The sequence below is a fragment of the Haemaphysalis longicornis genome, unplaced genomic scaffold, assembly GCF_048455015.1.
Source record: "Haemaphysalis longicornis isolate Haplotype H1 unplaced genomic scaffold, Haemaphysalis longicornis Haplotype H1 scaffold_13, whole genome shotgun sequence".
In the NCBI taxonomy this organism is placed as follows: domain Eukaryota; kingdom Metazoa; phylum Arthropoda; class Arachnida; order Ixodida; family Ixodidae; genus Haemaphysalis; species Haemaphysalis longicornis.
In genome coordinates this window covers 70,729,318-70,753,526 of record NW_027526233.1, presented here as the reverse complement: position 1 = coordinate 70,753,526, position 24,209 = coordinate 70,729,318, and the positions used below count along the sequence as shown (strand labels likewise).

The window sequence follows — 24,209 nt, the reverse complement described above, 5'->3', positions numbered from 1 at the left end:
GTGCTGGCACTGACGTATTCGCGCTTTTGTTCACGTTACTGTACCTAGATGGCGCCACAATACCGTCGCGTGTCGTTTTCTGCTTTTTTTTCGTTCTAGGAGAAAATGGTTTCGTGAAACATAGTGCTCGCTCGACAAATATGTTCACGTAAGACACCGTCCCGTCAATCAATCTGCCAGTGTCGTCTGAGACAACCCCAAAGGCCCGCAGTACAGTGCAGCCAAACAAGCATAGTGCGCGCAGTACCGACAACAGCAGTACAAAGCGGTACTTCTATGTTTACATGTGCTTTCGTAACTTACACTTACCACTATTACCTCGTTCGGCAAGCTTGTAAGCTCTGCCTAATTTGCGTTTACTTTCGCCGGCCTCCGCCAATCGCAGAACTGGCTCGAATGACATCGTAGGTTCTGTTGCGGGAAATGAGCTAGTGGGTCGCATGGCCATTCCCTTTTTTCTTAATTATGTAGCTTATTTGAGCGAAGTTTACGTTAAAAGTGGGGTCAGTATGATTCTGACGAGGCAATCTTTTGAATGAACCAAACTTGTGTTTTCTCTTCATGGCTCCTTTAAGGGATTCTTTTTCAATTGTTCACTACAAGCCGTCACAGCATTCATGCTTCTGGTAGGAATGAACCCAGGGTTTGAGCAATGGATCACCTCGTGTGTTTTATTTGGCGTACATCTTTGAGCCAAGAGCTCCAAAAACGTGTAAGGAGTCTTAAACGTCTTCCACGAGTTTTAACCGCGTCTCCGCTGATGCCAAATAGACTCAACATTGCGCTGAAGGCATCACACATGGTCATTCAGGCTTAGGTTCCTACATTGCAACCCGGAACTGTGGTCGTCCCGGACTCCAGTCACAACGAAATTATCGTTTAATTAGTTATCACTGCCTTGCTTTGGATGCTTCAGCAGCCGTGGAAGCGGCCTCCGCTCAACAGCGGCGGCAAGCGGTGCACAGTCAGGCTATCGGACGACGTCCACCGGTGGCACTTCGGCGCGTCCGACTCCCGGGTAAGCAACATGATTCTGATTACTATTTCATAAAGGTGCTTGGATGACAAGGTACGAATGCTCTCACCCGCCGAAGTTTGTGGAAGTATACTTAAAGCAGGCCAAAACCGTCGAAAAAGCCTATCTACCAGTCGTCTGAGGTTACCAGAAAAAGTGTAGATTTTTAGAAGAGACTAATACAAAAAAAAATTTTTGCTTAACCCCGTTTGAAACACATGATATTTGTTGCTGAGGATAAACTGATCTGCCAGAAAATGTGCTCAATAATCAGCCAGTGACCTTTCTTTCGAGCTAGCAAATGATGATGCCAGTGAAAATGAAATAAACTAACAGACTATATTGCTGTTCACGCGAACTGAGTATGGAAGCACGAGAAAAGTGCAGTCTTCCTCACCGAAAAGAGGCCACAGAGTAAGCGCATACGTTCGTAACAAACGTTGAAATTCGGAAGCTGCTCCAGTCATTAGATTTTAAGTCGGTACTTCGTGAAAATGTGTTTACGGTGTTGGGACGCTACCAATGCCACAACGTTCCCTTGTCCAAAAATGCCGGGAGAACATACAACGATGAAAGTCACATGTGCAACCGATCAGCAAAGGTTGGATTGATAACCTCGATTTCCCTGTTTTGGTTTTGTTAGGTTCAGCGTCCCCCCCCCCCACCAAACAACACAAAAAGATTCAAGAGACGTGGTTATCAACTGTGGAGTACAGTTACATTTCGTGTTTTCTCTGAAGGCGCGGACTCGTAGTTGCTTCGTCAGAAAGACGATCCTTATTCATGTCTCTAATTTAACTACTTGTGCAGTTCCATCTCTTCCAATTGGTCGTCAATAATTCTCTTTACATGCACCGTTCCTCGAAAAGGCTGCATTTTACTAGCGCAAAAATAGACGCGGACGAAGAAGAAGTACACAAGACACTCGCTAGTGTCCGCGTCTTCGTCCGCGTCTATTTTTTCGCTAGTAAAATGCAGTCAGATAACCAACTAGCCCAACTTTATGCCTTAACTCGAAAAGGCCCTTACATGAGTTCGACACTCCTTCGATACCACATACGTGTGTGATGGTATGCTGGTCATGGATTGCCCTCTGAATAACAAGGACACCTGCGTGCACGCGCATCTTTCGGATGATGACATGTTTATGTAGGGGTCTTTTTACGATAACAGCAAAATTTACAACCGGAATCACTAAACCACTGCACTTGTCCAATAATTACGTCTACCTAAAACGTCGGCACAAGTAGTCAGACTTTGTGTGAACAGCTCTAACCTAGCTGGCAACTTCTATCCTGACCCTTTTTCCGAACCACTTTGTAAGCGTGTACAAAGAAGAAAAAACTGATGCAGAATAAAAATTCGCTGCTCTATTCGCTGCTCGCTGCGCTGTAAGACACTTGTAACAGCTTCACTGTTACAAGTGTCTTACAGCGCTCTCGCTTTTTGTTATGGAGCCTGTAGCAGTTTTCTTATCAAGTGGTTTTGCCAGGTGTATTACTGAAACGTAATTTCTAGCGATTACCTGTACCGCCGAAATGGCTAAATGCATGTTGTCAGAAGGAAGTGATAGAAGTGGGCGTGAAAGCGAGATGCAGCCTGAAAGAACGATGATTATTTCTCGTGCTACCTTCGTGGTATTTTTCGTTTCTCCGACCTTTTTGAAGGCATTCCTGAACAGGGTAAAATAAAAAGAAAACTTTGAGTGATGCACACGCAATCTTTCAGTCCCACAAATGTCCGGAATGATTTTTTATTACGGAGGTCGGCAAGAGAAAATCGGTTGTGGATGCCCGCTTGTGTTTACTTATGAACAAAGATAAGCGCACGGTGAGAAGGCGATACTAAGGGTCTCCAATAATTGTTCTACCCCCATTGCAGTTACTTAGGGATGACTGGCGTGCGGGCTGGACGTTATTGTCATTCTTGCAGATATTCGTGTAGTTTTATTCTACTTATATATATTTGAATGCCGTTGGATTCGATGGTGTTATCATGAAGCTGGTACCGAGTGTGAATTTTCAATGCTCCGAATTCTTACCTTAGTACCACCTCCATAAGGAGCCGCCATAAATATATTTCTACTGTGTGTGAAACAACGCTACCATCACAACATGCGGCGGCTGAAGCGAGCACGAACACATGAAACGTTCCATGAAAATGTAGCGACAACAATCATCCTCTGGCTGATAGCACGAGCCCGACATTGATCGAAGAGATTATAATTTATAGAACCCTCACTAGCACTAAGAGATTCTTTTTCAGTTGTTCACTACAAGCCGTCACAAGAATTCATGCTTCTAGTAGGGCTGAACCCTGGTTTTGCGCAATGAATCCGCTCGTATTGTTTTGGCGCCTACATTTTTTAGCCAAGTGCTCCAAGAACGTGTGAGGAGTCTGAATCGTCTTAACCCAGTTGTCACCGCGTCCCCGCTAATGAAAAATAGGCTCAACAGTGCGCTGAAGACATCACACCTGGTCATTCAGGTCTAGGCGCCTATGTTGCGACCCGGAACTGTGGTCGTCCCGGACTTCAGTGCCAAAGAAGCATCGTCTAATCAATTATCACTGCCTGGCTTTGGCTGCTTCAGGAGACGCGGAAGCGGACTCCGCTCAACTGCGACGGCAAGCGGTGCACAGTCAGGCCATCGCACGACGTCCACCCGAGGCACTACGGCGCGTTCGACTCCCGGGTGAGCAACTTCATTATAATTAATACCCCAAACAGGTACATTGATAACAAACTACTACTGCTCTCACCTGCCGAAGTTTGTGGAAGTATACTTAAAGCAGACCAAAACAGTCGAAAAAGCCTATGTACCAGTCATCTGAGATCTACAAGGAAAAGAGGCGATTTTTACAAGAGAATAATACCCAAAAATGCTTTGCTGAACAGCGTCTGAAAGGCACGATATTTGTTGCTGAGAATGAACTGATCTGCCAGAACGTGTGCTCAGTAATCAGCCAGTGACCTTTCTTTCGAGCTAGCAAATGATGGGGCCGGTGAAAATGAGAGAAACTAATACCCTATATCGCTGTTCACGCGAACTGAGTATGGAAGGATGAAAGAAGTGCAGTCCTAATCACCCAGAAAAGGCTACAGAGTGAGCGCATACGTTCGTAAGAAACGTCGAAACGCGGAAGCTGCTCCAGTCCTTAGATTTTAAGTCGATAATTGGTGAAAATGTATTTACTGTGTTGGGTGGCTACCAACGCCACAACGTTCATTTGTCCGAAAATGTCGGGAGAACACACAACCATAAAAGTCACATGTGTAACCAATCAGCAAAAGTTGGAATGTTAACCACAATTTCACTGTTTTGGTTTTGTTAGGAGCAGCGTTCCCCCTGCCTCCCTACCTTCCCCACCCCCAAACAATGCAAAAAGATTCTAGAGACGTGGTTATCAACTGTGGAGTAAAGTTACATTTCGTGCTCTCTCTCAAAGCGCGGGCTTGTGGTTTCTTCGTAATAAGGACGATCCTTAGGGGTGTCTCTAATTTCACTTATTGGGCAGTTCCATCGCTTCCAATGAGCCGTCAATAATTCTCTTCACCCGCAGCGTTCCTTGAAAAGGCCCCCACATGCGTTCGACACTCCTTCGATACCACATACCTGTGTGATGGCATGCGGGTCATTGATTGCTTTCTGAAGAACAAGGACGCCTGCGTACACGGCCATTTTTCTGAGGATAAGATGTTTTTGTAGGGGTCTTTTTAGAATAACAGCAGAAACTACAACGGGAAGCACTAAACTGCCGCGCTTGTCCAATGATGAGGTCTACGTAAAACGTCGGCACAAGCAGTCAGGCTTTGTGTGAACAGCTCCAACCTGCCTGCGTAACATTCTATCCTAATCCTTTTCCCGAACCACTTAGTAAGCGTGTCCAAAGAAGAAAAGAAGACGCAGAATAAAAATTCGCTACACTATTTTCTAGAGAGCTTTGCTGTTACAAGAGTCATAGAGCGCGCCCTAGCTTTTTGTTATGGAGCCTCTAGCAGTTTTCGTATAAAGTTTGTTATCCAGATGTGTTAATGAAGCGTTATTTATAGCCATTACCTCAACCACTCACTATATCCCAAATAGTTAAAGCATGCTGTCAGAAGGAAGTGATAGAAGTGGGCGTAAAAGCGACATGCAGCATTTAAATACGGTGATTTTTTCTCATGCGCTTCGTTGTATCTCGCATTTCTGTGAACTTTATAGCATGCATTCCTGAAGAGGATGCAGTAGAAAGGCAAGGTTGAGCGACGCAAACAGATCCTTGCAGTTCCATAAATGTCCGTAATTTTAATTCCGGAGGTCGGCAAGAGAACATCAGTTGTAAACGTTCGTTTTACCTTAACGTGTGAGGAAAGATGAGTGGAAGGCAAGAACGTGACACTAAGTCTCTAATAATTGTTCTGCCCCCACTGTAGTTACCTAGGGCTGATGCTCTTGCGGGGTTGACGTTATTGTCATTCTTGCAGATATTCGTATAGTTGTATTCTACTGCTATATATTTTAATGCCATTGGATTCGATGGTGTTATCGTGAAGCTCGCACCGAGTATGGGTTTTGAACGCTCCGAATTCTTACCTTTATACCACCTCCCTAAGAACCCGCCAAAAATATATTCCTACTGTGTGTGAAACGACGCTACCATATACAACATGCGGCGGCCGAGGTGAGCACGAACACATGAAAAGTGTTTTTAAAATGGTGCGACACTATTCAGCCTCCGGCTTATAGCACGTGCCCGACATTGATCGAAGAGATTATAATTTATGGATCCCTCATATCTACTGAGGAATTCTTTTTCGATTGTTCACTACAAGTGGTCACAAGCATTCAGACTTGTGGTAGGGCTTAACCCAGGTTTTGAGCAATGAATCACCCCTTGTTTTTTATTCGGCGTACATTTGGGAGCCAAGAGCTCCAAGAACGTATGAGGAGTCCTAAACGTCTTGCCCGAGTTGTCACCGCGTATCCGCTGAGGCCGAATAGGCTCAACAGTGCGCTGCAGCAACACACCTGGTCGTTCAGGTCTAGCCTTCTATATTGCGACCCGAAACTGTGGTCGTCCCCGAATTCAGTCTCAACGCAAGCATCGTCTAATCAATTATTACTACCTGGATTTGGCTGCTTCAGGAGACGTGCAAGCGGCCTCCGCTCAACCGCGGCGGCAAGCGGTGCAGAGTCACGCAACCGGACGACGTCCACCGGAGGCACTACGGCGCGTCCGACTCCCGGGTGAGCAACCTCATCATAACTAATACCCCAAAGAGGTACATAGATAACAAACTACTAGTCCTCTCACCTGCCCAAGTTTTTGGAGTATACTTAAGAAGGCAAAAACAGTCGAAAAGCCTATCTACCAGTATACTAAGATCTACAGGAAAAAGTGTCAAGTTTTGAAGAGAATAGTGCAAAAAAATTCTTTTCTGAACTGCGTTTTAAAGGCATGAATTTGTTGCTGAGAATAAACTGATCTGCCAGAACGTGGGATCACTAATCAGCCAGTGACCTTTCTTTCGAGCTAGCAAATGATGATGCCAGTGAAAATGAGAGAAACTAATACCCTATATCATTGTTCACACGAAGTAACTATGGAAGAAGGAAAGAAGCGCAGTCTTGCTCACCGAAAAGAGGCCACAGAGTAAGCGCATACGTTCATAAGAAACGTAGAAATTCGGAAGCTGCTCCCGTCGTTAGATTTTAAGTCGGTACTTCGTGAAAATATACTTACGCTATTAGAATGCTGCCGACGGGAGAACGTTCCTTGTTCCAAGATGCCGGGAGAACATACAACCGTGAAGGAACGTGCGTAACCGATCATCAAAGGTGGGCTTGATAACCTTGCATTCCCCTCTTTGTTTTTCTTAGGCGCAGCGTCCCCCCCCCCCCCAAACAACACAAAAAGAGCTTAGAGACGTAGTTATCAACTGTGGAGTACAGTTACATTTCGTGCTCTCTCTCAAGGCGCGGGCTCATGGTTTCTTCGTAAGAAGGACGATCCTTATTGGAGTCCCCAATTTCCCTTATTCTTGGGTTCGGTCACTTGCACTGGTTCATCAGTAATTCTCTCCACCTGCACCGTTCCCCTAAAAGGCCCTTACACGCGTTCTACACTCCTTCGACGCCACATACATGGTGATAGCATGTGGGTCACGTATTGTCTTCTGAATAACAAGGACCCTTGTGTACACGGGCATCTTTCGGAAGACAAAATGTTTGTGTAGGGGTCTTTTTACAATAACAGCAGAATTTACAACGGGAAGCACTAAACCGCCGCGCTTGTCCAATGATTAGGTCTACCTAAAACGTCGGCACAAGAAGTCAGGCTTTGTGTGAACAGCTCCAACCTGCCTGCGTAACATTCTATCCTAACACTTTTTCCGAACCACTTTGTAGGCGTGTACACAAAAGAAAAAAGATGCGGACTAAAAATTTGCTGCACTATTTTCTAGAGTGCTTCGCTGTTACAAGAGTCTTACATGGCGCCCAAGCTTTTTGTTAAGGAGATTCTAGCAGTTCGCGGTGGCTCAGTGGCTAAGGCGTTGCGCTGCTGAGCACGAGGTCGCGGGTTCGATTCCCGGCCGCGGCGGCCGCTTTTCTGATGGAGGCGAAAAGCAAAAACGCCCGTGTGTACGAGATTTCGGCGCACGTTAAAGATCCCCAGGTGGTCAAAATTAATCCGGAGCCCTCCACTACACCGCGCCTCATCGCCTGCGTGGCGTCGGCGCGTTAAACCCTACAATCAATCAATCAGATTCTAGCAGTTTTCTTATAAAGTTTGTTGGCCAGGTGTGTTAATGAAACGTTATTTATAGCCATTACCTTTACCGCCCACTATATCCGAAATGGCTCAATGCATGTTGTCAGAAGAAAGTGATAGAAGTGGGCGTAAAAGCGAGATGCAGCATGTAAATACTGTGATTATTTCTCGTGCAAGCTTCGTGATACTTTTCGTTTCTGTGAACTTTATAGCACGCATTCCTGAAGAGGGTAAAATAAAAAGGAGAGATTGAGTGCTGCACACGGATTCTTGCAGTCCTATAAATGGGAAAAATTATTTTTAATTACGGAGGTGGGCAAGGGAACACGAGCTGCAGACATTCGCTTGCCTTTGCGTATGAGCAAAGATGAGTAGACGCCAACAACGCAAGACTAAAAGACTAATAATTCGTCTCCCTCTGCTGTGGTTAGTTGTTGATTGTTTTGCGGGCATGACGTTCTTGTCATTCTCGCTGTTATTTGTGTAATCTTATTCCACTGCTATATATTTGAAGGCCGTTGTAGTCGATGGTGTGATCATGAAGCTGGGACCCAGTGTGAGTTTTCAATGTTCCGTATTTTTGCTTTAGTACCACCTCCCTAAGGCGCCGCCATAACTATATTTCTACTCTATGTGAAACAACGCTACCATCTACAACACGCGGCTGCCGAGGTGAGCACGATCAAATGGAAAGTTCTGTGAAAATGGAGCGACGACACTCAGCCGCTGGCTGATAGCGCGTGACCGACATTGATCGAAGAGATTATAGTTTATAGAACCCTCACTTGCACTAAGGGATTCTTTTTCAATTGTTCACTGCAAGTCGTCACAAGCATTCATGCTTCTGGAAGGGCTGAACTCAGGTTTTGAGCAATTGATCACCTTGTGTTTGTTATTAGGCGTACATTTTTGAGCCAGGAGCTCAAAGAACGTATGAGGAGTCCTAATCGTCTTGAACCAGTTGTCACCGCATACCCGCTCAGGCCGAATAGGCTCAGCTGTGCGCTGCAGACATTACACCTGGTCGTTCAGGGTTAGGCTCCTTTGTTGCGACCCGAAACTGTGCCCGTCCCAACCTCAGTCCCAGCGCAAACATCGCCAAAATATCATCACTACCTCACTTTCGACGCTTTAGGAGACGTGGAAGCGGCCTCCGCTCAACACCAACGGCAAGCGGTGCAGAGTCACGCTACCGGGCGACGTCCACTGGAGGTACTACAGCGCGTCGAACTCCCGGGTAAGCAACTTGATTATGTACATTACACCTAACTGGTACTGTGATAACAAGGTACTAATGCTCCCACCTGGCAAAGTTTGCGGAAGTATACTTAAATCAGGGCAAAGCATACGAAAAAGGCTATCTACTAATCATTTGAGATATACAGGAAAAAGTCTAAAGGTTATCTACTAATCATTTGAGATCTACAGATAAAAGTTTCGATTTTTTGTAGGGAATAATAAAAAAAAATTCTTTGTTGAAAAGCGTTTGAAACGCATGATATTTGTTGCTGAGAATAAACTGATCTGCCAGAACGTGTGCTCTGAAATCAGCCAGTGACCTTTCTTTCGAGCTAGCAAATGATGATGCCACTGAAAATGAAAGAAACTGGTACCCTATATTGCTGCTCACACGAAGTAAGTATGGAAGGAGGAAAGAAGTGCAGTCCTACTCACCGAAAGAGCGTACAGAGTAAGCGCATACGTTCGTAACAAAGGTCGAAATTCGGAAGCTGCTCCTGTCCGTAAATTTTAAGTCGCTACTTTGTGAAAATGTATTTACGGTGTTGGGATGCTACCACTGCCAGAATGTTCATTTGTTCGAAAATGCCGGTAGACCATAGAACACTGACACTCACATTTGTAACTGATCAGCGAAGGTTGGCTTGATGACCTCGATTTCCCGTTTTTGGTTTTCTTAGGTACAGCGTTCCCCGCACCCAAAAAACACAAACATATTCTAGAAACGTGGTTAGCAACTGTGTAGTGGAGTTACAGTTCATGCTCACTCTCAAGGCGCGGGCTCGTGCTTGCTTCGTAAGAAAGACGATCTATATTTGTGTCTCCAATTTTATGTATTGTTCGGTTCCATCACTTGCAGTGGATCGTCGGTAATTCTCTTCACATGCACCGTTCCTCGAAAAGGCTATTACACGCGTTCGGCACTCCTTCGGCGCCACATACGTGTGTGATAGCATGCGGGTCACGTATTGAGTTCTGAATAACAAGGACCCTTGTGTACACGGCATCTTTTGGAGGATAACATGTTTGTGTAGGGGTATTTTTACGATAACAGCAGAATTTACAATGGCGATCACTAAACCGCCACACTTGTCCAATGATGAGGTCTACCTAAAACGTCAGCACAAGCAGTTAGGCTTTATGTGAACAGCTCTAACCTGCCGGCGTAACATTCTATCCTAACCCCTTTTAAGCGAGTACACAGTAAGCGAGTACACAGAAGAAACAAAGAGGACGCAGAATAAAAATTTGCTACACTATTTTTTAGAGAGTTTCGCTGTTACAAGTGTCTTAAGGCGCACCCTAGATTTTGGTTATGTAGCCTCTAGCAGTTTTTTGTGAACTACATGTGTTTATAAGACGTGATTTCTAGCCATTACCTGTGCCAGCCACTACAGCCGAAAATATGGAATGCACGAGGGCGGAAGGAAGTAATAAATAAATTAATATTTGTTCAAAAACTATTGGTGTGTTTTTTAACTTGGTCAAAATTAAAAAGAAAAACAGAATGATCAGTTTTAAGCAACGCTTACAGGAGTACTGGTTCAGACTCTTCGTCGTCCAGTTCGGAGACGTCGAAGGGGATCGAGATGATGAAGACACAGAACCTCCCTCGCCCACCACCCGACAACTGGAGTTCGGCGGCGCGCCTCGCCCTAGTGGTCATCCTGTCGGGCACTATCTTCTCCATCGTCATGGTGCTTGCCTACATTCTCTGGACGATAGATCTGCCACCATGGGAAACCACAATTCCTAACAATTTGACGTACGTTTTTGCGCCTTCGCATGGTACATCCTTACATTTAGTGAACGTGCTGGAAAAGAGTGTGCTGTCTGGAACACTTTGCAAATATTTGTGGGTTTCCCTCTTCAATCTTTTTCCTGTAACAGTGTGTTCCGGTCGCTTCCTGATTTTTTTGCCCGACTTCCAATATTGATTTTTGCCTTGTCGCTTTACAACTATGGCTCATGAATGCCGACCAAATCATTTTTTTTTAATTTTCATGCCTATTTATAACAATATTTTAAAACACTGCTCGCAAACACTATTCGTAAAGCCAGTACACGGTGGGGACCTCTTTTGGTTTATATCACAATTTGGTAGAAATATACCCAGAGGAGGAATGAGGAAACTCTATTCGTCTTTGCTGTTTAGTATGGCAGTTTTTAATTGCTGTGATCATGCACGATTTGGCCCAAATCATCGTCATTTTATAACGCCTACCGCTTTGAAATTCCCGATTGCAGAATGGTTTAGCACAAAATCTCCACTTAAATCAGCGCAACTTGGCCAGAACGGCCTCGTTCACATCATTTTTATTCTTTTTGCGCCTGTTGTTTAGCGCTTATGAGGAGTAATCCTATGCTCCTTAAAAGTTGCTCGCCTTACCCTTTACTGTATCGTTTGCTTTGACAAAAGAAGAGAATCTTCTTGAAACAGTTTACTACATTAGGTTCTCCTCCATTTTTCTATCTTGTTTTTTCGCAAATTAAGAACATCATTTTCACACTGATTCCTCTTCTATGCGGCACCATCCACAGAAATTATTGAGCTTTGTCACTCGACTTCACGGCAAGCGTAATAAGCTCAGATTCTGATGGTGTCCAAACGCTTCTATTGAAGAACTGCCTTTAAATGTTTATTTTTATCCATCCTTTTATTTGGGTGTGGCAATAAAGATGAAGTTAGCAGCCTAGAATGTCACCGACGGGGTACTAGGCTTCCTCCATGATTTAAGCCTTCCCATACTTAAACCAAAACTGAATACAATTCGGCAACCAGGATAAAGAGTTAGTCCTCAATCCGACAAATTTTAAACAAGTACAAGACAACGGCTTTCAATTTTGATATTCAAATGACTGGATCATGCGATTTTGGAACCACTCATTAGTAAGCAACAAACATTTCCTTGCACTGTGATTCGAGTTGATACCTTTTCCAAAATGAGTGCAGTTTCTATCTGCAGTCGCGCTAAAGAAAGATGCACTTATCGGCTCACCAAAGATAGCAAGGCGCTGTTGTACTTCCTCGAGTTCTTAGTCTGACCAGTCTGGTACAGGACGGCAGACGCTTTCGTTGTGGCCAGAGCACATTAGTAAGTTATTTCTATTTTCAGACAAACTTACGCAAAAAAACTGAAAGAAAGGCGTCGTATGTTCTTCCTGAAGTCATCACAACGAAAACACATGCAAAATATTAGTGATAAAACCGTAGCCGCTAGGCTAAAGGAATTGCAAACACAACCGCGGGGCCACCACAAAAAGCATTATAGCAGAGAAACATTTGTAAAAAAGACTGACGTCTTTTAGGGGATGCACACATCTTTAGAGTAAACAGAAAAATTAACCCTACAAATTTACGAAAGAATAATTAGGATTCAGATACTGGTTGGGTGGAGCTCTGTTTGTTTATATTGATTCCGGCGGTGTAGAAGACCCCAAGAAAACGTTTTCTGGCTACGCCACTGTGCGTCGCTCAGGTCGCTTCTTTTAGGAATACATTGGCACCAGTGTATGAAGGGGACAAGAAGAGAGCGGAGTTGTTCAGGAAACAAACTCGAGCTAGTAGAATTTAAGGGGAATGAATGGGTGTGGGCAGGGCAAGCCATGTGAAAGCACGATAAGCGTTGGTCATTAAGGGTTAAAGAGTGTTTCCTAAAGAAGACAAGCGTGGCAAGGAATGGCATTAAGTAAGGTGGGAAGGTGAGAACAAGAAATGTTGGGGAATAAATCGGTCGCAATTATCACAGGACCGTTATAATTGCAGGTCTATGTGAGAGGCCTTTGACCTGCCGTGGTAGAAGAAAAGCTGATGATGATGGCGATGATGATGATGATGATGATGATGATGATTTTCATGAGGATAATAATGATGAATAAATGAACATGCGCAGGAGGCACACCTTCAGTGCTAATTGAAACGTTACAGAAGTGAATGGGCCTATCCCTGTACCGATCCATCCACCGGCCGCCACGGCGAACTAAGCAGGCAGGGCATAAAAGATCTCCTTGTCAATAACTCTCGCACGAAATACCCTCGTTGCCTATTTTCCCTACACCCTACTGCTGTTATTTTTCCATGAAAGCCACGTGGTTCTTGTTTTTCCTTTCTTTGTAACACATGTACACATGTACACTTCGGGAAGAGGAAGACGAGGAAAAAGATCGCGGGGCTGAATGGTGCCGAAGTGTCATTAAACGAGTGCGGTGTTCTCGCTAACTGATGTGTTCTTGTGAATACATACATGCGCACATACGTACATACATACATACATACATACATACATACATACATACATACATACATACATACATTCATACATACATAGATACATACATACATACATACATACATACATGCATGCATGCATACATGCATTCATACATACATACATACATACATACATACATACATACATACATACATACATACATACATACATACAAAAAAAGAAATCTTTGAACAAGGTAAAAGCACGATTGTTGCCAACGTTTCAGCAAAGAGACTTGCTTTCGTCAGGGAAAGCTCTCGCCTGGCTGGCACGCTTTATATAGGGGTAGGTCCCTATATTCTGATAAGGACCCCACTCTCACCACCTGGTCTGCTTCCGGCGGTTCTGAGAACTTTTTCGTATGCCCCGCGGCGGGTCAACAAACCCCTTCTCATCATTTCTGTCCAAAAATTCCCCGAACACCAACCACCGGCTGACTTCCCTGTGACCTACTTCGCGGCTTATACTATACAACCTTCTTTGCCCCTCAATATCTGACATAACCCCAAACCAATCCGCTTCCCCCATTTCACTTCCTTCTTTTAAATGCAGAGCATTTCTTTAACTCACGATGTCACCCGGCGTTGTCGGCGTGCCTCGGCGTCCGCAACAGCCGTTCTAGGTGCGCCCTTTCCCCCACTCCTCCGCTCCTGCATAACGCTACCCTCCTCGCTCTCAACAATAGGTCCCCACCCCTCCCCCCTAACTATATAAAAAAATAATACTTACCGGCGCCTCGTTTTGATCCCACGACCCTGCGGACGGAACGCAAGGTACATGGTGCTCTACCCACTGCGCCACAAACCCGACACAGAAATGAAGGCTACGAACGCGCCTTATATCATTGACTCATTCAAACTACGTCAAGAAGCTGCTGGTACAACGCATTCACTACCTGTGGGCGGAACGCGAGGTACATGGTGCAATTCCCACTGCGCCACAAAACCGACACAGAATGAAAGGCTACGAATGCGTCTTATATCTTTGATTCATTCAAACTACGTCAAGAAGCTGCTGATACAACGCATTCACTACCACCAACTCCCCAAACACTAAACGTTAACACAATACACCCAGCCCCTATGCGAAGCATTTACTCGAGTCCCCCTCTCGGGGAGATGGGCCCTTTTTTCCTTCTCCCCTCTCAACTGGGGACCTACCCCTATATAAAGCGTGCCAGCGAGGCGAGAGATTGCCCTGACGAAAGCAAGCCTCTTTGCTGAAACGTTGGCAACAATCGTGCTTTTACCTTGATCAAGGTTTTCTTTTCTTGTGTTCTCTACCATCTTCAAAAGTTCAACTGCTCCCTACATACATACATACATACATACATACATACATACATACATACATATAACGAATCAGAATTGCAAATGAGGGCTCGTTGAATTAAGACAGAAATAAGGGTTGGCCGTCAAGAATACCGCGGAAAGCAAAGGGGAGATGTGGTAGGTCATTGCAACAGATAAAGAATTTGGAAAGACAAATAAACTGGAGAAAAAATCCCACCATCTCTAGGAAGTGAATGATGATGAGGGGGGAGAAGCTCCAATGCTAATCGGTAAAACCGTGAAACATTCGCCCACACATCATTTGAAGAATCGACACGTCAATATAGGGGTGTTTTATGTTCACTTTTATATACATGGTGTTTAGTATGTACATATCGATGAAATTATATACACTTTTTTGCACACAAGATGTAATCCTTTACATATCGAATAATTTATATACAAGGATTACATTACTGTTTACAAAGCTGTGGGAAGCGCTTTCCTTTGAAGATTACAATTCTGGGGTGGGAGAAGTACGTGGCAAGAGAATTTTGGATGAAAGGTTGTAGTTAGAAGTTGGAGAAGGCAATGTCGATGCAAGTCCCTCTGATGTTGTTGGGACGCTTGTGGTCGTACGAGCTGCACCAGAGACCATAACGACACATCATGTGCGAGACTAGCCAGCAGTCGTCAACCGCCATGATGTCCACCTGAAGTGTCCGAAGAGCGCGAAATGAACCGTGTTTGAATTCGGTTGTGTACCGATGCATTGTCTTCTCGATGTAAGTGGTGATGTCTCCCTTAGATAGGTTCAGCGCAAGGTAAACGGCCTCACCACGGAGTCTTGGCGGCGGGCCAGCATCGCAGCCGCGTTGCGAGCTCTCCGCGTCGCTGCCTTTGCTCGCGAGGTGTTCATGATGAGTAGTGCGCGAGTACAGGTATGTTAATGAACTTGCGACCGTATTCTAGAACGCCATGTTTATTCTCTGCCTTGAACACGCGCTGCGCCTCTTCTTCCCCGCTTCCAGTGGGCGGCCGTTCTCTTTGGTTTGGTAGTACATTGGCCGGTGACTAGCGGGATCCTGCCACAATCATCATTATTCCGCCGTGTATGGCAGCAACGAGGGACGGCACAGGGCCCGAGCAAGTGTTGAGCTCGCAGGCGATATGCGACAACCTCTCCGTCCTCTCCTCTTTGTTGGGTAGCAACGAACGCGTTGAACGTTATGACCTCTTCAGCCAATCTTTGGTCGACCAATCCCTCGGGGCATCCTGCCGCAATCATCATCACTGTGCCGTTTACAATTTGCCGTGTACGGCCGGGACAGGGCCCGAGCACGAGGATCTTCGCCCCAAAAAATGACCGCCGGGTGGGATCCTAAGCCACTACCTCCAGAATAGGCGTCTGGTACGATTACCACTACGCTACCAGCGGGGCCATTTTCCCCTCCACTTTCTTGTGTATTTATGTTATTTTGTTTCCTGCACTTGGGGTTGCGAGGCAGCGGCATTCGGACTACTCGGGGTGAAGGGGACCTTCTTTTTAACCCCCGTGCCGTGACTGGGCGGTCAACGACATGTCGAGAGTGGTCGACTACCGTTAACCCCTTTTAGGCTCACTATGGCACCGCGACTGCCAGAACAGAGGCCCTCGCTGTGCATGTAGCGAACCAGAATGGGAAATGAGGGGCTCGTTGAATTAAGACAGAAATTAGGGTTGACAGTCAAGGAAACCTTGGAAAGCAAAGGGGAGAATGTGGTAGGTCATTGAAACACATAAAGATTTGGAAAGACAGAAAGATAGTGTAGAAAAAATTCCCGGCGGGTGAGATCCTAACTCACGACCTCCAGAATAAGCTGCTGGTGCGATGACCACAAACGCTACCAGCGGGGCTATTTTCCCTCCACTTTCGGGGTATTTATGTTAAGAAATTTTGTTTCCTGCACTTTGGGGAGGTATCCAGCGCTACTCGGACTACTCGGGGTGAAGGGGACCTTCTTTTTAAACCACGGGTCGTGACTCGAGTGTCTACGACATGTCGAGAGTGGTCGACCAGCGTTGGACATTCTTAAGCTCCCTATGGCACCAAGACTGCCAGAACCGAGGCCCTCGCTGTGCATGTAGCGAATCAGAATGGGAAGTGAGGGGCACGTTGAATTAAGAGAGGAATAAGGGTTGGCAGTCAAGAAAACCTCGAAAAGCAATGGGGAGAATGTCGTATGTCATACATGGTAGGTCGTACATACATACATACATACATACATACATACATACATACATACATACATACATACATACATACATACATACATACATACATACATACATACATACATACATACATACATACCCTTAATTATTAAAGCAAAACTTTCTAGCTCTACCAGCCAACGGTTCTTTCGTGGCGTGCGGGAAAACAAACTGCCAACGCGGCGTAGGCAGAGAGGGGGGTAAAGAGGGGGCGGAGCGTTTCACTCGCGGCGCACACTCTAGATGGCGCGGCGAATTTAGCCAGCGTTCTCCGCGCGGAAGTTACTGCTCGCCGGGGAGATTCTACTGCAGTATACAATAATAAATACAGCACAGAAAATAAAATTATGCAAAAAGTCACACAATGCTATCAATTTAAATTGTGAAAATATTTTTTCCGGAGGCAGTGAACTAATTTCACGTTATATCAAATTCCTTTTTACCCAAGTAGATTACGTATATGAAAGTATTCAATGCTTTGTTTGTGACTATTTCTAGTCGATTTCAGTCTATCAGGTGACAAATAATTGGTGTATAATGACACGCACGGAGTATTCGTACTAATACGCAGAAGTTCGACATCGCTTTTGTGGCACTCGGACGAGGGCGGCAACTCTAGTATAGAGGTTGGGATGACGATGGAAAGCGATGACGATGTTGGTGATGATGACGATGATGATTACGGAATTTTTATGGTGCAAGGCCGACTAAGGACAAAGAGCGCCAAAGAAAAGCTATTCGATGAGCGTAGGAGTGACAGTCAATATAAGAAATTTAACTAGAACGTGAAATGACATAAAAGCCAATGAAGATGACTGTTGTAAAGAGAAGGTTCTCAACAGGCGTGATAAGTATTAATAATAATATTAATAATACTTATTCTTTAACCCCCATCAAATTATGGAGGAGACTGTTGGTAAAAGCTTCCGGAAGAAGCAGCTTGACATAAGCCCACAGCCCCCTCTAGACGACAATAGACAAAGCGACTCACGTCAGAAACAAAGATAAAATATGCAAATAAATAAGAACAAATTACAGACAGTATTCAGGGCGTATTAAAAATAATAATCGTAGAAAAACCAGTAGCACACTACACGTGTACACTAGAAAAAACACCTATTAATAATGCCAATATTACATGTCAACCTTATTCGGGTTAAAAAATAATAAAAATGTACAGCTTTAGCGCTGTGCAAACAAGATCAGTACAACCTCAACACTCGTGAAACCAATTAGAAAACTAAAGATGAAAAGTCAATACACACTTTTCATGGCCTGTTAGGGGTGGAAGATGTAAAGCTCCCTTAGTTCTCGAAAATTAATAGAAAGCAAATCAGTACTGGATGCATCTTTATTATTTATTAATGTTGGCATCGAAAACAATAACCTCACATTTTAAAAATTAGCGCGTAGAGTAACCACTGTCCACCGTTAGCTTTGACGGGAAGAATAACGTTTTTGGTATTAATTCAACACGACAAAGTACTCAGTGTCCTGTGTTTTCCCGTAATTCTTTTCATGAGGCCCACTCTTAACCGATAACGATATATTTAGGCACACGTATAATATTTGATTCCAGAAATCACTCAAGTGTATGGGAGGAGCATGGTGCGTTAAAAAGTGTAGCGAACTCTTTCTTCAAAATGAAAAGCTCCTGCAGATTAGTATAGGTCGATTGATTGATTGATTGATTGATTGATTGATTGATTGATTGATTGATTGATTGTAGGGTTTAACGCGCCGACGCAACGCAGGCGATGAGGCGCGCCGTAGTGGAGGGCTCCGGATTAATTTTAACCACCTGGGGATCTTTAACGTGCGCTGAAATCTCGAACACACGGGCGTTTTTGCTTTTCGCCTCCATCAGAAATGCGGCCGCCGCGGCCGGGAATCGAACCCGCGACCTAGTATAGGTCGACGAAACTAAACTAAACTTAACTAAACTAAAAAAAGCTAAACTAAACTACTAGACTAAACTAAACTAAACTAGTACTAAACTAAAAAAAGCAGTAATAGAGGTGCGAGTAAAAAAATCCGTTATAAATAACATTCTTCACATTGAATGCTAATATGGCACGCTGCCTACGCGTCATATGAAGGATGCGTGACAGCTTAATCGGAACACTATCGATGTGGATATCTCATGCCATCTCTTGCGAGAAGGTAACACCAAGAAGTTTGATGTTACTAAGTGCTTCGATATTTTTATCCCGATACGTAAGGTTTTTGTTGCGCGAAATGTGTTTCGATTTCGGCCTAAAAAGAACTGCGTTTGTTCTGTTTACACTTATTTGAAGCTTATTCAGTTTCGACCACATCTGAATTTGTTGAATAAATAAATTGGCTCTATTTTTTATTTGTACCAATGTGCAAAAACTTGACATCTTTTAGGAACTGAAGATTGCGCTTATGGGTCTTCGCCTTAATGGTAGGATGAGTGTAGGAGAATGATTTTTATGTATAGTTGCGGAAAGTGTTTGTGTAATTTTGTGTCTAGTGTCTAGTGGATGAGGATGTGGATTACGGATAGGCCAGCTTTACACCTACTACGCTGGGGTGTTGGAGATCCAGTGAGCAAGTGGGAGTATGTCGCAGGGGTGTGGCCTATCTGTAATCGAGCTAGGGCAACTTCGATAAATCTGTTGTGTGAATCAGTAGTGTATCGTCCTGAGCGGATTAATTATGCCTAACTTCTATATCAGTTTACTCCGGTAGGCTTGCCATGTTTCGGGAGGGTGTCGTCTGATGCTTGTCTTTAGTTCGATTCAGCCTATTTTTCAGCGTTTAGTTCAGTTCAGCGTATTGTCCACTGTATTTGTAAATGCAGCAGCGGCGGCCGTTTGATCCGCGGTCTCATTCACCGTGATTCGATCATGGTTGGGAACACAGAACAGGATTAGTCGAAAATGTTTCGCTTATACAGTTATTATAGCATTAAAAACTTGAGATGCAATGTGGTTTTTTCTGAGTCTGTGGGATGTGAGCACGACACAAAGTTCAGGAAGCCTGTGTGGACTTGGGAATGTCTTTTCGGAGAATGTGCTGCCCGTTGAGTAAACTGCCATACGCTTCTGCAGATAACAAAGGGTGTGTATAGTCATGATTCTGCCAGAAGGAAAATTAGAAAGATGAACGCCGCACTGCACCCTTTTTGAAAATTTCGAGGCATCACCGCTAAATTTACCACGTTTACAGTTATCCGGCACAAAGACAAGAAGTGCTGCAGAATCGCAGTTTTCGGTAACCTGATTTTATCTATTTCCATAAATGATAAATCTCGTGTTGAGGCAGAAGTTGCCATAATGAACAAATGTCAGTCAATGATGAGGTGTAGAAATCTAAAAAGATCGTGAGACCCACCGCCTCCTCAGAGCTCCAGTCGAAACGGCGGAAAATAAATCGTATTGATTTCTTCTAAACCGGTTCTTGTGGGTTAATTTCAGATACTTTATAAGGTTTGCAGACGGTACACGCGTATTCTAGAATGTGTCTGATGACCGATTTATTTTCTAACTATTCTGTTTCGACAGGAGCTTCTGGCAATGTAGAATTTAGCGAGCCGATTTTTCATTTATTTGTTGCATGTATATTCAATATGATTTCACCACGAAATGGTAGATCAGAAGATAACGCCCTGGTATTATATTTAGACACTTGCTGTGCAGACGAGCTGTTTACGAAGAATTAAAAAAAAGAAACGGAGCTGGCCGTAGTGAAAGATAAAGTGGCAGTATTTGTAATGTTAATATTGATTTGCCGTTTGTGGCATCCCCTAAAAAAGCAGGAAAAAGAATTACTTACCTAAATTTACCTTCGTTGTATAATACACAATCGTCCGAATAGAGGCAGATTTTGGCGGATACTAACTATGCAGATCGTTTATAAAAAATAACAAAAGTGGCAAAGGACCGAACCTTGGGTAATTCCGGATGACAAATTTCCTACAGACGAAAAAGAAACTGTAGCATTATTAAACAAAGGGGGACGAAGACAAAATACGACAGACACAGGCACCCCTGCGTCTGCGTATCCTGTCTTCGTCCACGTCTGTTTAATGCTATGTTTTTTTTTTCATTCATGATATGTACGCGATTTGTAAGCACCCCTTCCATTGCCCTGTTAGAAAGGGAGTTTCAATTTTTGGCGCAGCAAACCCCACCCAGTTAATTGGTTTGGTTCTCACAGAGCTCCGTGTATTTCAGAAGGGATTGTCCGCTGTATTGGTTCTACTTCTTGTCGGAAAGTAGATTAATGCCTAACAAAACGCGAAGTCATTGTCACGTGGTGCCAATGCCCTTCATGTGTGCGCCTGTTCAAATAAAGTTTCTTTCTTTCTCCTTTCTGAGGGTCTAGGGTGTGTAGAAAAATTACTGGCACAAGCAAGAGAGCTCAAGTCTTAGTCAGCGCTGCATTTGTGCCCTCCTCTTCTTCTTGTCTCCTGTTTGCGCTATTACTGCAAATGTTCAAGACGTGTACATGATTTGGGCGTTAGTTTGATTGATTGTAGGGTTTAACACGGCGACGCAACGCAGGCGATGAGGCGCACCGTAGTGAAGGGCTCCGGATTAATTCTGACCATCTGGGTATCTTCAACGTGCGCCGAAATCTCGTACACACGGGCGTTTTTGTTTTTCGCCTCCATCAGAAAAGCGGCCGCCGCGGCCGGGAATCGAACCCGTGACCTTGTGCTCAGCAGCGCAACGCCTTAGCCACTGAGCCACCGTGGCGGGTACGCGGAAGAGTCTTACAATCCTACCATTGTTTCTTCGTACTAACCCGCATAGGACGCGGTCTGGCCTGAAAACTACTGCAAGGTAATGACAGCCGACGATAGATCAATGGCGACTGCTTCTCGCCGGATTTAAACATCGGAGAATTCGTTGCCAATTTTCATACTACCGAGAGTAGCGAGGTAGATAAATGTCCAAACGCATTATCAAACAAAAATCATTCCTAATTCCATCAGGAATACAGATTTTTATTGTTTAATAGCAAAATAAATCTACATGCACATGCATACATGCATACATGCATACATGCATATATATGTGCATAACTGAGTACGTGCATACCTACATACGTACATACATACATGTTAAGGTGGTTCAGTTTATGCAGGAACGGATTTCTTCTTTTTCAGAAATACTGACGGAGAAGGAAACCTTACCTTGGGCATAGCCATGGACGACCGCAGTAACAGCCATACGGAGTCCAGCGCCGGCGTCACTGAGATCAGCGGCCTGCGACTTGTTGCCTCTGAAGATGATGTCGAAACAAAAAGGAAATTTCAGCGCTAATAACCACGCGGTGGACTGGGACAAATAGTTCCAACTTGCCGCTAAATGTAATGTTTACATCTAAGTAATAATATGCTGGCAAATGAAATACAGTACAACACTTACGTCAATGTGCACCAGCCTTTCCTCGTGCAGGAAGCTTTCTTCGCAATATTTTTATGACTAGTAAATATTAGTCCCAACTGAAAAACAAATGTTCACATGGGAGTCGTTGCATTGTTATGTAATTATGTAGGTTAGTTGAGTAAACATACGTTAAGCCACAGTAATTTTACCTTAATCGATTGCTGTATTTAAATCTCGAACACGGGCTCATACCCTTTCGTCAAAGTACCATATGGTTTTTGGTGGATATGTAGTATTATTTTACGGAAGGTTTTAACAACATTCGTGAAGACCCAGACAGCGCAAGAATATGGAGTATCAATAGCTACCCGTGGAAATTTGGCGACCAATATTTATTCATTTCTGTTTCTGGAAGGCCACTGCGTCTAAGGCATTTTTCACGCAAGGGGGTACACACATCAGAAGCTGCAAGTGCGTAAACGGTTATTCTTGCAGGCATAAAGAGGAATCATGTCACACTGCGAATAAACGCACTAAGCTGTGCATCAGCAGTGCATTCAACAATGCAATTTGGACACTTATTGCAAACAGAAATAGTGTGTGAAAAAACAAACTCGGAAAAACATTGGCATGTAAGCTGAATTAACGAACTTCGAAATTATGGTCGCAGACCAATGATACAAAATATTGTGAATCAAGGTACAAGCTCTTATCAGTACTGGTGTGATCTCGGTTGATCTCCTCGTGACCCCCTACGTCACAGAAAGAAGCTGCATCTCACCAGTTACGATCAAAGCCTGCGCGCACTGCATGCCGTGATGTGCGAGGGAAATCTCAGACCTGTGCGTGGCCTGCTCCAAATAATCAGTGGGGTGGCGCTATCCCAGAACGAACGGAAGAGGCTCTATTACCGGAGCTACTTTTTTCAGTAGAATCTAACTACCGAATGGCGCCATCTTTAGAACTGTCATCAAGTCGCCATATACGATTAACACAATCATAACAAATTGAATACCGAAGCGTTTACCTGTCCTTTGGAGTAGGTGCTGAGCGGAGTGCGAGGAGAGGCCGTGAAAGAAAATCGCGTCCCCGCTCTGCCATAGACATCCTTGGATCCCTGGCGTCCAAGTCCGCTACCTATACCATTACGCCATACAGGCAGGGAATGATTATGATGCAAAGCGTTTGCGGAGATTTTTGCTCTGCAGCGTTCCCGCGGACGCCGCCGTTGTTAGGCCCCTCTGCATGATTGGAGATGAGCGGCTAATTTGAACTTCCTGAGCTTCGGTTTTGACATCGTTGCAGATCTATGCCGGCGTTTACATCAACGCCGTTGCCAAGGGTCGCACTGCATGCCAGGAAATGAGCGGGTATTTAAAAATTGCTGAGGACTAGGGAGTGACCGAACTGCAGACACTTGTAACTGCTTACCGCTTCGCCATAGTTGGAGCCGCCACCATTGCCAGGCCACCCTGTGTGCCGGGAAATAAGCGGGTAATTTGAAATTGATTAGAATCGGATTATAATCTCTGGACACATGTACTGCTGTTTACCCTTTCCTAGATTGCACGCTTTGCTTCGTACGAGAACCGCGCAAAATATGTGTCTGGAATAAAAACAAATAGAATTTAGTCAACTAACACAAAGTAATAAATTATTGTTCATTATCAAGGTACCTGGTGCACTGCAATGATTGCACACTTGGGCACCTTTTGTTACAAAAAAAAAGAGTGTGCAACTTTTTTCTGTTACAACACGTTTAACCGATGAAAGCTTGAAACTTTTCTTCGCTTGGCAGAAACGATGTACAGGCTACGACTGTTGTCACACACACGACGAGCATCCGTATTTGCGCATTAACAAGCATAACATGTTAAGACGATGGAACATTGTCGCTGTGTATACATACTGCGGCAGACGTCGATTCCGGTATATAGTTCCGAATCCCATCAGTTCGTCAAACGTGACCCCAGCTCTTCCGCGCTGTCTAGTAACGCCCCTTGATTGATTAACCCACGGCTGCTGTAGAATTGCCGTAAT

At 44.4% G+C, this 24,209-nt stretch overlaps 1 protein-coding gene across 1 annotated transcript; it reads left to right on the top strand.

Moving 5' to 3' along the window:
• The first annotated feature begins 907 nt into the window (after window positions 1–907).
• Window positions 908–23,564, top strand: LOC144163889 (uncharacterized). Its single transcript, XM_077694559.1, has 5 exons — window positions 908–1,018; window positions 3,607–3,708; window positions 6,145–6,246; window positions 8,907–9,008; window positions 23,475–23,564. Exons 1-5 carry the CDS (start codon window positions 908–910, stop codon window positions 23,562–23,564), a joined length of 507 nt encoding a protein of 168 aa, XP_077550685.1.
• Window positions 23,565–24,209: the final 645 nt, after the last annotated feature.